This window comes from Oratosquilla oratoria, chromosome 5 (assembly GCF_046742065.1).
Source record: "Oratosquilla oratoria isolate Oo_2021 chromosome 5, ASM4674206v1, whole genome shotgun sequence".
NCBI lineage: Eukaryota > Metazoa > Arthropoda > Malacostraca > Stomatopoda > Squillidae > Oratosquilla > Oratosquilla oratoria.
The window spans coordinates 44,355,141-44,369,427 of record NC_134781.1 but is presented as its reverse complement, the minus strand read 5'-3'; the positions used below and the strand labels follow the sequence as shown (position 1 = coordinate 44,369,427).

At 38.5% G+C, this 14,287-nt stretch overlaps 2 protein-coding genes across 8 annotated transcripts in view; both read left to right on the top strand.

The window, feature by feature from the left end:
* LOC143025494 (heterogeneous nuclear ribonucleoprotein L-like) overlaps positions 1-14,287 on the top strand; it is a 239,407-nt gene that overhangs the window by 178,454 nt on the left and 46,666 nt on the right. The window lies entirely within an intron of this gene.
* Positions 8,852-12,550, top strand: LOC143025247 (uncharacterized). The gene has a single exon (XM_076184708.1). It carries the CDS (start codon positions 11,491-11,493, stop codon positions 12,034-12,036), a length of 546 nt encoding a protein of 181 aa, XP_076040823.1. The 5' UTR covers positions 8,852-11,490; the 3' UTR covers positions 12,037-12,550.

The window sequence follows — 14,287 nt, the reverse complement described above, 5'->3', positions numbered from 1 at the left end:
TGGATATGTGTTATATATATGTATATATATATATATATGTGTGTATATATATATATGTGTATATATATATGTATGCATATGTATATATATATGTGTGTATATAATATATATGTGTGTTATATATATGTATATATATGTGTATGTGTGTATATATATATATGTGTATATGTATATATATATGCATGTATATATATATAATGCATATGTGTGTATATATATATATTATATGTGGATATGTGTGTATATATATATATGTGGATATGTGTGTATATATATATGTATGCATGTGTGTGTATATATATGTATGCATGTGTATATATATATGTATGCATATGTGTGTATATATATATGGATGCATGTGTGTATATATATATGGATGCATGTGTGTATATATATATGGATGCATATGTGTGTATATATATATATATGCATGTGTGTGTATATATATATGTATGCATATGTGTATGTGTATATATATATATGTATGCATATGTGTATATATATATGGATGCATATGTGTGTATATATATATTTGGATGCATATGTGTGTATATATATATTTGTATGCATATGTGTGTATATATATATATGTATGCATATGTGTGTATATATATATATGTATGCATATGTGTGTGTATATATATATATGTATGCATGTGTGTATATATATATATGTATGCATATGTGTGTATATATATATATGTATGCATATGTGTGTATATATATATGTATGCATATGTGTGTGTATATATATATATGTATGCATATGTGTGTGTATATATATATGTATGCATATGTGTGTATATATATATGTATGCATGTGTGTATATATATATGTATGCATATGTGTGTATATATATATGCATGTGTGTATATATATATATGCATATGTGTGTGTATATATATGTGTGCATATGTGTGTATATATATATGTATGCATGTGTGTATATATATATGTATGCATATGTGTGTGTATATATATATATGTATGCATATGTGTGTGTATATATATGTATGCATATGTGTGTATATATATATGTATGCATATGTGTGTATATATATGTATGCACATGTGTGTATATATATATGTATGCACATGTGTGTATATATATATGTATGCACATGTGTGTATATATATATGTATGCACATGTGTGTATATATATGTATGCATGTGTGTATATATATGTATGCATATGTGTGTATATATATATGTATGCATATGTGTGTATATATATATATGTATGCATGTGTGTGTATATATGTGTATATATGTATGTATGCATATGTGTATATATATGTATGCATATGTGTGTATATGTGTGTATGCATATGTGTATAAAATATATATATGTATGCATATGTGTGTATATATATATGTATTCATATGTTTGTGTATATATATATGTATGCATATGTGTGTATATATATATATGTATGCATATGTGTGTATATATATATATGTATGCATATGTGTGTATATATATATATGTATGCATATGTGTGTATATATATATGTATGCATATGTGTGTATATATATATATGTATGCATGTGTGTATATATATATATATGCATGTGTGTGTATATATATATGTATGCATATGTGTATGTGTATATATATATATGTATGCATATGTGTATATATATATGGATGCATATGTGTGTATATATATATATATATGGATGCATATGTGTGTATATATATATGGATGCATATGTGTGTATATATATATGGATGCATATGTGTGTATATATATATATGGATGCATATGTGTGTATATATATATTTGGATGCATATGTGTGTATATATATATTTGTATGCATATGTGTGTATATATATATTTGTATGCATATGTGTGTATATATATATTTGTATGCATGTGTGTATATATATATGTATGCATATGTGTGTATATATATATATATGTATGCATATGTGTGTATATATATATATATGTATGCATGTGTGTATATATATATATGTATGCATGTGTGTATATATATATGTATGCATGTGTGTATATATATATTTGTATGCATGTGTGTATATATATATGTATGCATATGTGTGTATATATATATATGCACATGTGTGTATATATATGTATGCATATGTGTGTATATATATATGTATGCATATGTGTGTATATATATATGTATGCATATGTGTGTATATATATATGTATGCATATGTGTGTATATATATATGTATGCATATGTGTGTATATATATATATGTATGCATGTGTGTATATATATATGTATGCATATGTGTGTATATATATATATATGCATGTGTGTGTATATATATATGTATGCATGTGTGTATATATATATGTATGCACATGTGTGTATATATATATGTATGCATATGTGTGTATATATATATGTATGCATATGTGTGTATATATATGTATGCATGTGTGTATATATATATGTATGCATATGTGTGTATATATATATATGCACATGTGTGTATATATATGTATGCATATACGTATATATATATGTATGCATGTGCGTATATATATATGTATGCATGTGTGTATATATATATGTATAATGTGTATATATTATGTATGCATATGTGTATATACATAGTAGGGATCTTGCTCTAGATGCTGGTAAAGTGTTTTTGTCGTACCGCCATTTTTAAAGGGTTTAAAGGGCCTACCCTCCCTACCCCCGGCAGCCACATGCTGCGCACGACCATTGTTTACATACGTTTTTGACCATATTTTATCCTATATTTTTGCGTTTGATACACTCATAAAGTTTTCTCTTACGTCCGGCATGCACGTGAGTATGTGGTGTGAGGAAGTTCAGCCTGCACGATTGGCAGTGGCCTGAGTCTTACAAAGTAAAGGACATGTACACATTAGCTTGCCGCATTCACTAATTTGCCGTGTGAAATTCGCATATTTTTTTCAGTGAAGAGATATTTGAAGATATTAGCCATGCCTAAGCTATCCAAACAAAAGGCACACTTGCAGAAGATAAGAACGTCTACATTAGCAACTCAGGGGGAGAAAGAAAGAACCCCAGCATCAACTTTATCACCACCTCCGCCACCACCACTAGTACTCCCTCCAGCAGCTCTCTCCCTTCCATCTACATCCACATCCTCAGCACCTGATCCTCTGTCCTCTACACCTATATCAGACAAGTTGTCTCTACGCAAACAACTGTTTGCTAACAAGTGGCTACAAGGATGCCTCCTTGTTGCAACACCTTGGGTTTAGAGTCTCAAACCTCACAGTGATGTCCCTGATGCAGCAAGAGCCTGTTCCAACACCAGAAAGGAAACCCAAGAAAAGAAAGAGAGCTGAATCCCAGCAATCAGACTACCTTGCTGGGTCATTCTAGACCAAGAACTCAAACTTTGCGACAAAGAGTGAGGTGGCGGCTTATGAGACCCTCACTTTGAGTGAATAATATCCTACACTGTAGGAGGGTACAAAGTGCCTGAGTTACTTGAAAGATGCAAAATCATCATGAAAATACAATGGAACCTGTTTTCAATGGGTCTTAGGAGGTCCAATGTAAAATTTAGTCAAACTAAGGAAAAAAACAACAACTTTAACACTCATTTCTGAAAAATGTAAGTTTTTGATACTCAAAGTCTATCTCCTCCCTCAATTTTCAACCGATTTTTGCATACGAGGTCTCTATTAATAGCTAGATAAATGACAAAAAATTAAATAGTTTTTTTGCATGTTAAATAATTATTTTTTAATTACGTGTCAGTCAAATTTTTTTTTTTTTTCGATAATTTTTTTTATATATTTTTTTCTCGGCGTTAAACAAAGATATTAAAAAAAGCTCTCTATTTTGTTTTTTTATATATGTAGAAGATTCTTTTGCTGTAAAATGAAAGACATCGAATAAAAATTGTAAGAGGAGATGGGATTTGAAAAAAGCCCAAAAATACGGTATTTTTCACTTTTTATTAAATAAAAAAAACTACTCGTCAGATCTGAATAAAACTCATGCTGTGAAGGTTTCCTCAGACCTAGATATCACACAGAAAAAATCAGCAAGATCCTTCAGAAAAAAATATTTTGGGCGGGGGGTCCCCTTAACCGATTGTTCCTGATGGCCTCCACGGGGCTCCCGATGTTGATGGCATACATTGTGGAGATATCGCTGGATTGACTCTGAAACCAGACCAGTATAATTGATAAACGTCAACTCCGAGGGTAGCATGAAACGGAAAGCTTACTAGGAGAGAGCGTGAGTTTGGCTAAGCCGTGTTAATTGATCCTCCACCGGTTTATGTAATTAACTTTATTCTTCGCGGCTCTACCTTCCTCCTTACGGTTCCACCCCCCCCCCCACACACACACACCAGCCGTAGCCCTGCATATTGTAGCAGTAATAGTTGAATAATGTAGGTGCACTACGAGGATGCACTTAACGCTGCCGTGCATATGATATATTGTGCCACAGCTTGTTTCTACCCCTTCCAATCTCCTCCACCTGCCAGGCCTTTCTCACTTATCCCACGCCAGTGCGCGCGCGCACAAACGCACGCACACCCTTTGATTGGCCATGTGAACAAATTGAGACAATATCTAAGAGGATGTCGATATGGAAACATGGGGAAATGGAATAGCTTTGATATAGTCAAAGGTGAAACAAAACATGGATCTGAATGAGTAATTAAAAAATAAAGTATACCAGTGGAGAGACGTACCCCACGATCGTTGCTCATTTCCCGTATACTACCAACTAGGTAAACATAAAGATGGTACAAGCATAAGCCTGATCTCCCCTATGTTTTGACGCATTTCTTTCTTCCCACGTCCCTTCACCCTCCCGGCCCTCTTCCATCGCCCTTCTTCCCCACCTTTTTGTCGTCAAGCCCCCATTCTTCTCGACGTCGCGCTTTTAGTGCCGCTTCATCCCAGACTGGGCATTTCCCCCAAGTTTCTTGCGTTTCTATCTTTCCATGGCCCTCTGCTTATCTGTTTATATTGCCCAAAAACGCATTTTTAACCGATTCATGTTGTATGGGTTAATCAGTTAAAGTTAATTGCTACATCAACCCTACCACTTCCCATATATGAAACAAATCCTGGTGGATGAGGACTGGCGAGTATAGCTTTGGAGGATACAAAGAAATTCACGTTATACATTATCGAGGACAAAACGGGTCTTGTTCAGGAGGTAAAAGAAGGTAAGAAATATTGAAGATTGGATGGCGAATGTACGCGCGCCTATGTGTGTCGGCAGAGGTTGATGGAGGTTCAGAGCGATTCGGGAGTTTCCGCAATGATTTATGAAGGAGTTAATTGTCTCCTCACCCAGCTGCTGCGACAAGGCGTGGGGGGCCTGGAGTAGGGCAGTGAGGGTGGTGTGTTGATTGGGTGTGATATATGGAACAGGCTGGTAGAAGACCCGATTGTGTTCGGGTGCATCGGAAAAGGTTGGGGGTTAGGGGGTGTGGCTTGGAAAGGTGCTAGGGTTGCAACGGTGGGTGTCGGAAGGGGTTCTGTGTATGGATATATTTCGTATAAAAACGTATTTCTATATGTGTGTACTACGAGGTTGCAGAGGGTGTTGAGAAGGCAACGGTGGCACCTGTGCTCGCAGCAGACCGTGGACACGTGCGAGGTTCGGATAAAAATTGCTTGGAAATGTACGAGTATAATTTTTTGGACGTGGTGGGGGAGGGGTAGTGGCGAGAGTGAGGTGGAGGAAAAGCCACCATAGTAATGAAACGGTTATTCAGAGGGAATTCCAACAAGTTTACTAATTTGCTAAAAGGAAATTGTGCCGCGTAGAAGTGATAAGCATGCGTTCTTGTTGCCAGTGATATAGGGGAGGCGGTGGTGGTGGAAGCAGCGGTGGCGTGGAAATATCGGCGAAATATTTGATAACCGAAGTGGAGGTGGATGACTTGAAATCATGGGAGACTGAAGATGATGAAGGAAGTGTAGCTGAAGGTTGGAGGGTTAGTATGAAGGGGATGAAGAGCCATAGGTGGAGGGGAGGGTGCAGTGTGGAGAGGATGAAGGACGGGCTCTCTGAATTATGAAGTCCTCGGGAAGTAGAGACGAGTTCGGGGACAGGAAACGGACAGTTCGTGCACCAGCTAATTGAGCCTAGAAATGTACTCGTCGCAAGCGTACAAGGAACTTTCCTCTTTCTCATCTTCTTCATCCTCGTTTCCCGCTCCCCACCCTCATCCTCTTGTCTTCCACTTCGTCCTGTTACTCCTCAGTCTCCTATTGATCCAGAAGCGGCAGTCGGCAGAGGAGGAGAGTAAAGGGAATTATTGACGTTGGGAATGTTTCCTGGCGCATTCAAGGCGCCGCCGTACAAGTGCAGCAAGAAACGTGTTTTCTCCTTGCTGCGGCAGAATGGGGGTGGGTGGGACCCAAATGAAGTCTGTGTGGAAAAAATATGTATATACATGACAAAAAGGGGGAATTTGTTAAGTTGTCCTCCTCATTCCTCCGTCTACCTCATCGTTGCTTTGTTCGCTAGTGTGCACCGTTTTGTTCCGGGGTATGAGGTTCATGGTCTCCAGGGCTCCCGTGTCAATTCTGTTAGTATGCGCCGCGTGGCAATGTTGTGGAGCCGAGGGGGACGGCTGTACGACATTCTTGCGTGTACTTGCCCCCCCCCCCCACACACACACACACATACACATACACACATTTCCTCCCGCGAGAGAGCATTTGTGTTTGGTGAATAAAGATTTAAACTTAAAACAAGGTTGTTGGACTTTGTCGGGAGGAATGTGATTGGGGTGGGGTGGCAAGAATGGGTTAGGGGGAAGGGCTTGATTTGGAATGAGGGGTTAATGTTAATACAACTAGGCTGAGGCAATTGTGAAGACAGATTTCCTGTAATATTGGAAATACACAGCGCGCGCACGTAATTTTATTGCATTCAAATAGCTGTGATCGTAGATTTCGCTTATGGGCTTAAGATATTTTATTCCATTGAATAAACGACGGTATCGAGGCAGAGAATCTTGGAAGTGTGATTATCAGAAAGTGACAGCTAGCAACTATGTATATTTCTGTGAACCAGGGCGAGGGAGGCCAGAGAACATAAGAACATAGAATGAAGGAGACTGCAAGAGACCTTAAGGTCTATACTGTACTAGGCAGCTCCGTATCCATCACCACCTGTCATCCCCATCCATAAAAGTTGTGTAATCGTTTCCTAAAACAACTGATAGTTTCAGCGCTTACTACATGGTTACTACGAGGGTCATTCAAAAATTTCTGAGCCCCCCTTCACAAAATTTTTATCAGAAGATTTATTACAAAAACTTTATTTGTCACTTTCAATGTATTCTCCATTCTTGGTTATGACGGCTTCCCAGCGCTGAGGAAGTTTGGGAACACCATTTCCCAGGCCTTCACGTTGGATGGTCTTCAGGCGGTTGGAAAAGGCGATGTTTATCTCATCTTCGTCCTGAAATCGTTGACCACGCAGCGGCTCTTTGAGGATTGCAAACAGGTGGAAGTCACATGGAGAGAGGTCTGGGTCTCATCCCCGGTTACTATTTTGTCCAAGAAAGCATCTCCTTCCCTCCTGAACCGTCGAAGATGCGCACGAGCCAGTGTGATGCGGCAGGCCTTCTGCTCGTCGGTGAGGTGTGGAACCCACCGCGCACAATTCTTCCTTCAGATATCCCAACCTCCAAGCTGATCTCCTGAACTGTCAGACGCCGATCTTCTGCTAACAGCTCCTGCACCAGCTCCACATTGTCGTCTGTGGTCGCTGTTCTTGGTCGTCCACTTCTGGGGGCATCCGAGACTTCTGCTTCTCCTTCACGAAACTTCACCGCCCAACGCTTCACAGTGGAAAGGCCAGGTGCAGATTCTTCACCAAGAACTTGGGCAAGTTCTGCGTGGATGGCAGAAGCAGATTTGCTCAGAAGAACCGAAAATTTGATGATCGTTCGCACTTCTTCCTTTGAGAAGCTCATATTTCCGAAATGGAACAAAGTGTGTTGATCAAGGTCGTCTTTATACTAGTAAATGATGAGTATATTTAACAAAATGCAGCTCCATGTTACATTACACATATACAATCAGGACCTAGAAGTTTGATCACGTTTTGTTCACTGGCAAATTTTATGAAGGGGGGCTCAGAACTTTTTGAATGACCCTCGTAAGTTTATTCCATTCGTCGACCACCCTATTAGTAAACCAATTCTTGCCCATTTCCTTTTTAAATCTAAATTTGTCCAGTTTATAACCATTACTGCGAGTCCTGTCGTTTTGATATGATGACCTTGTTGGCATCACCGTTAAAGCCTATGATCCACTTGAACGCCTATTAGATCACCCCACACTCTACGACTTTCCAGAGAGTGTAAGTTAAGGTGTCGTAAGGCAAATTTCGAGTCCATGTATCATTTTGGTCATTCTTCTCTGTACTGATTGTAGTGAATTTATGTCCATTCTGTAGGACGGAGACCAAAAGTGTACCGCATAGTCAAGGATGGGTCTAACTATCGCTAGATAGTTTAACAATTACCTCTGCACTTCTATTTGTTACTGTCCTAGCAATGAAACCTAGTGCTCTGTTAACTTTATTCCTGGCGCTAATGCGCCATATCACTAATTGAAGCAGCTACCCGTGTTTGAACTCTGCTGAAGAGGACAGCGCGCGCACACGCTTGCTAAGATGACCTATGCTCATTTTCGACCAATCGGCAGTTCCACACGATTAGTTATCGTGGTTCATCCTTTATAGACTCGTTTACACACACACCACACACACACACACACACACACACACACACACACACACACACACACACACACACACACACACACACACAAACAAACGAAGACCGAAAAAGACGAGAAAGAAAGAAAAAATAAAATTAGCCTATACCAGCATAGATGAAATGATCTCAGAACTGAATGAACATCAGAAAAGCCGGACATAATGGGAATAGTAGAAACTAAACTTGAAAGGAATCTACCACCTAACATTGTGGGACAAGGTCTATACAACTGCGGGATGAAGAATAGAAAGGAAAAACAAGGAGGGGGAGTACTATTTCTGATCAAAGTTAACTGAAGGAAAAAAACAATGTAGAGTCTATAATGATTAAAATTGAAAACCACAACATGAAAAATAGAAAATTTGTAGTAGTTTGTGCCCCCTAAAACACAGGCCTGGACAGAACACGATCATTCCAAATTGCTAGAAGATACTAAATATGAACTAACTGATAATGAAAGAGGAAACACAGTAATTATGGGTTATTTTTAACTCAAGAAATATGCTGGGAAGAAATGACAGTTAAGGGTGGAGAGGACATGGGGCAACATGCTACTCGATATGACCATTAAATACAGTGACTCGATGGATAAAGGAAAATACCAGATACAGAAACAATGAGGAACCTTCGAGGCTGGATTGAATACTTGCATCAGAACCTGAAATTATAGACATAATAGATTACAAAACACCAATAGGAAAGAGTGACCATGTACTAATAGAATTCGAACTAAAAGACCAAATAGACCTAAGAAGAAATGAGAAACAGAATAGGAAGATCAATGTACAAAACGAATTTTGAGAAACTTAAACTTCTTTCGTAATGCAAACTGGGAAAAAAAATCCTAAATGAAGAAACAAGGATGGAAGAGAAATGGAACATATTTATGAGGGTGTGACCAAATATGTTCCACAACAAAAGCAAGAAAGAATATACATAAATAACAAAAAATGTAGCAAAGCTAAGGATAAGAGAGAGAAAATCTGGAGGAAAAAAAAATGAAAAAAGGGGAAATGGCAAACCTACATCAAAGTAAGAAATGATTATGTAAAGATACGCAGAGAAGAAAAGAGAAATTATGAAAAGAAAATAGAGAACTGCAAGGAACAACTGAAACTATTTTATAGATATGTGAACGGTAAATTAAAAAGCAAACAAGAAATAGAAAAATTGCGCAAGGAAGTCATGAATACACAGAAAAACAAGAAATGGCTGAAATTATGAGCAACCTCTTCAAGTCGGTTTTCATAATTGAGAACACACCTAACTGTGAAGGAACCGAGAGACAGAAATCCCCCCCAATGAAGGAAAACTGTAACAAAGAAGGAAATCGGCGACCAAATAAAGAACCTTGATGTCAGAAAATCGCATGATCCGGATGGAATTGCAAATTTGATATTGAAGGAATGCGTAGAGGAATTAACAGATAAAATACACTACAATCAAATGCTCGCTCATAGAAGGTAAGGTACCAGAAGACTGGAAAAATGCAAACATAGTACCAATATACAAAGGAGGAAAAAAGGAAAATCCAACGAACTACAGACCGGTCTCCCTAACAAGCACAGTAGCTAGAATGTGAAAAGGTGATCAAAAGTAGATGGGTTAAACATCTGGAAGAAAAATCTATACTAAACCCAAGCCAATTTGGATTTAGACAAGGAAGATCATGTACAACAAACGTTACAAACCTAATTGCTTCTACTTGAGACTAATAGATATAATAGATGAGAGGGATGGATGGGCAGACTGTGCCTATCTAGACCAAAAAAGGCATTTGACAAAGTATCACGCAAGAAATGAATAAGAATTAGAATCATTAGGTGGCATCGCAGGTAGATTATTAGAATGGATGGAATATTTCCTGACTGGGAGAAAAATTAGTAATTAGAGACGTACTTGAAATGGGAAGAATTAAGTGGTGTTCCACAAGGGTCAGTGCTGCCTCCAATCATGTTTGCCAAATACATAAACGACATGGATGAAGGAGTGGAGGGTTATATGAATTTCTTCGCAGATGACGCAAAAATATTAAAGTAAGAACAGAAGAACTGTGATTCATTACAATCAAACCTGGACAAAATCTGGAAATGGACTCAAAAGTGGGAAGTGAACTTCAGTATCAAGAAGTGTAGCATAATGGAGTTTGGAAAAAGCAAAAACAATTAAAAATACAAAATTGGCGAAGAAGAAATAAAGTGCACTCGGAAAGGGACATGACACCGGATAAACATATAAACAAAATAGTCGGTGAAACCTATGGAAGTGGCATTTGTCTACTTGTATGAAGAAATTGTATAAAAAAAAAATTAGTTACATTGATTAGACCAAAGCTGGAATATGCAGCGACACTGGACACCCAGAACTAAAAAGAATACTGTATAAGGAAACTAGAAAGAATACAGAGCAACAACAAAGTTGGCATCCGCTCTTTCCAATTTTAACATAAGAACAAAGATTATCGAAATTGGAACTACCAACACTAGATCAGAGAAGAGAAAGGTGATCTACTGACTATATTTAGAATCATGAAAAGAGTGGAAATCCTTGACAGGTATGATTTACTAAAAAATGACAATGGAAAAACAAGGTCATGAAAAAAACTCAAAGGATAATGCCACGTCCACACGGTCGAACACTGTCCGCCGGGCACGAGGGCTTTGCTCGACAACGGGCAATTTCAGCGGGCAATCCATCAAAATATCCGTTCCTGGCGCCATTTGCGGGCAATGGATGGAGGGCTGATATCGCTGCCAAACGCACGAGGTAAGGTGCGAGCAAAGTTAGCAAACCCACTCAGTACAGACCGAAGTTACCTTACCACCTTGTCCGCACCTAGTACTAGTGTATACTGGTCTCAACAAGACACCGTAACATTGATCGATTTATACCGAGTTCAGGAATGTTTATGGAATGTGAAGTGTTTTGATTATAAAAATAGAGACAAACGTACTGCAGCATTGAAGCACATAGCACAGACAATAAGCAGGAGTGAGAGTCATGTGAAAAAGAAATTAGCTTCTCTCAGAGACCAACATCAGAGAGAAATGAGGTTAAAGGCCACATCCCAAAAGTCAGGAGCTGGCAGCAATTATAATGCTGTAAAGTGCTACCTTCTTTCCAAGTATGGCGGGAACCATGGTTATCGTACCGTAATGAACCACTCGCTCCCAACCTCTGCTTGCGGCCAACCAACCTCCAACCACCATCGTCAGCCGTGTGGACACCTTTGCGGGCAGAGTCTGCGGACTTTGCCCGGTAAGGGCAAAGTCTGACAGGCACAGCTCGACCGTGTGGACGCGGCATAACTATAGAAGAGATCGGAAAAAGAGTGGCTTCCCACACAGTGCTGGATATGTGGAATAACTTAGATCTGAACATGGTTTGGAAAGGGAGTCGGAAGTGGAAAGTGGACTTCAAAATCAAGAAATGGAGCGTAATACAATTTGGAAAAAGAAAAAATCGGGCCAATATAAAATCGGTACAAAGGAAGTAAAAGTGGGATCTGAAAAAGACCTGGTAGTACTGTAATCATCACAAGTGACCTGTCTCCTGGTAAACAGAAACAGAATTGTCGGAGAACCATACAACTTGCAAAGATAAATTAAGGTCTTTTTACCTGGTTGGACGAAGAAATTGTGAAGAAAATGCTAGTCACATTGATAAGGCCTAGAGTGAAGTATGCTGCGACACTGGTCACCCAGTACCAAAAAAAATCCAAAGAGGAACGACAAAGACGGCCCCAGCACTTTCAAAGTTGTCATAATTATGACGAAAGATTGTCAAAACTAAAATTAGACTCTGGAATAAAAAAAAAAAAAAAGGGGGGGGGGAGGGCTTGCTAATGATCTATAGAATAGTGAAAGGCGTGGAAGTCCTTGATAGAGAAGACTTACTAAATTGGGATAAGAGAATTACAAGGGGACATGAAAAAACTCGTATCGCACAGACATTTGAAAATCCACAGTGGTCTGGAAAAACTGGACGAAACAATAGTGTGCAAAAACTATACATAAGTTTAAGAGCAAACTAGACCGATTCAAAGACGGGACAACACGTGCGTAGCTCCCCTTCCCGTAAGATACAACTAGGTAGGTAAATATACACACAATGACCGTTGCCGGTCGGCATAAATAATGGTCCTGTTTTCTTTGTTGCCCCCAAATGTCGGACTTTGTGGTCGTCTTGCAAGTTGGATGATAATGACGATACTCGACATTTTGACAAACAAAGGATAAAAAATGAGGCTAACGCTGTGTAGGGAAAGTTGCCAGAGGCGGAGCTGGAGTGGGTCGGTCGCAGGACCCAATAGCCAGAGTACTCTTGAGTAAAGTTTTGCCACTGGGAGGTGAAGGGTGGGATTGACGAAAATCTGCCCGAAATGCACTTTAATGTAGACGGAAAGTTAAGAAGTCGAAGTGTCATAGTAGTAGCATAGCTGCTGGTGACAGACTGGATAGCGCCTGTACTGTCTTCCGGCAGTTTGGCCGCGTAAGGAAGTTGTTTGGGGGAGGATGTAGAATAGCTCATGTGTCCAGTGACTGAGGAAAGCTTTTGGTTGAACATAATATAAGGAATATTCATATTTGTATACGAGCAACAAACGCACACGCAATCTCTTCCAAGTCGAACGTGAAATAGGAATATTAAAAAGATTCAGGGTATATGTAGGATAGTTGGTACACTTTTGAACAACTTCATGCTCTGTGACAGGAAGTGTTTTCAAAGTCCCTGTATATTAGTTTTCTTCATGAATAATATCGGAATCTTGTGCAGTATGGAAGTATGTGGTGGGATGTTTTCAGGTATACCTCGCGCGATCGTTCGCTATGTAAACAAGATGGGAAGTTGGGTTATTAGGTGTATACAAAACCAAGGATGTTCGTGTACAAATTTCCTGCACAGGTAGTGCAACGTAGTTCAGTTCGAAGCTTTAAAAATCATTTAGATAAACACCTAAGCAAGATGTTGTAATGGTTATAATTTATTTCATATTATTTGTTTTTTTGTTGTCTGTTTTGATTTTCATTTATTATTAGTTATATGTCAATTCATTATTATTTACTATTTACCTGTTTGTTTATTATCTAACTATATGCATTTATTTATGTATTTTATTTGTTATTTACATTATTATAGTTTTTATTCATTAATTTATTATGATTTTTTTTTTCGCATCCGACCTAGGTATAGACCAAGGTGTCTCCTGTCGGCATGCTCCGCCTTTGTAATCCTTTGTAATTTGTCATTTTCCGCGGGACTGTTTCAACATGGCTGCCATATTTGCTGTTGTTCGTTTTTTTAACTTTTCACATATCTTCAACACTCCAAGGTTATTTACTAAAGACGGGCAATAAGGACCGAAATAATATAATAAAATTGCTTTCTATAACCCACCCAGGTTGAGAACTAGTGGGCAGGTAGATCTAGTCGAGGTCTATCAGCGATTCTGTTGCACGAGTGAGACCATACTGCAGCATATTTTCGGATAGTGACCGATAGTCGATGACTCGGGATGGTGGAGGG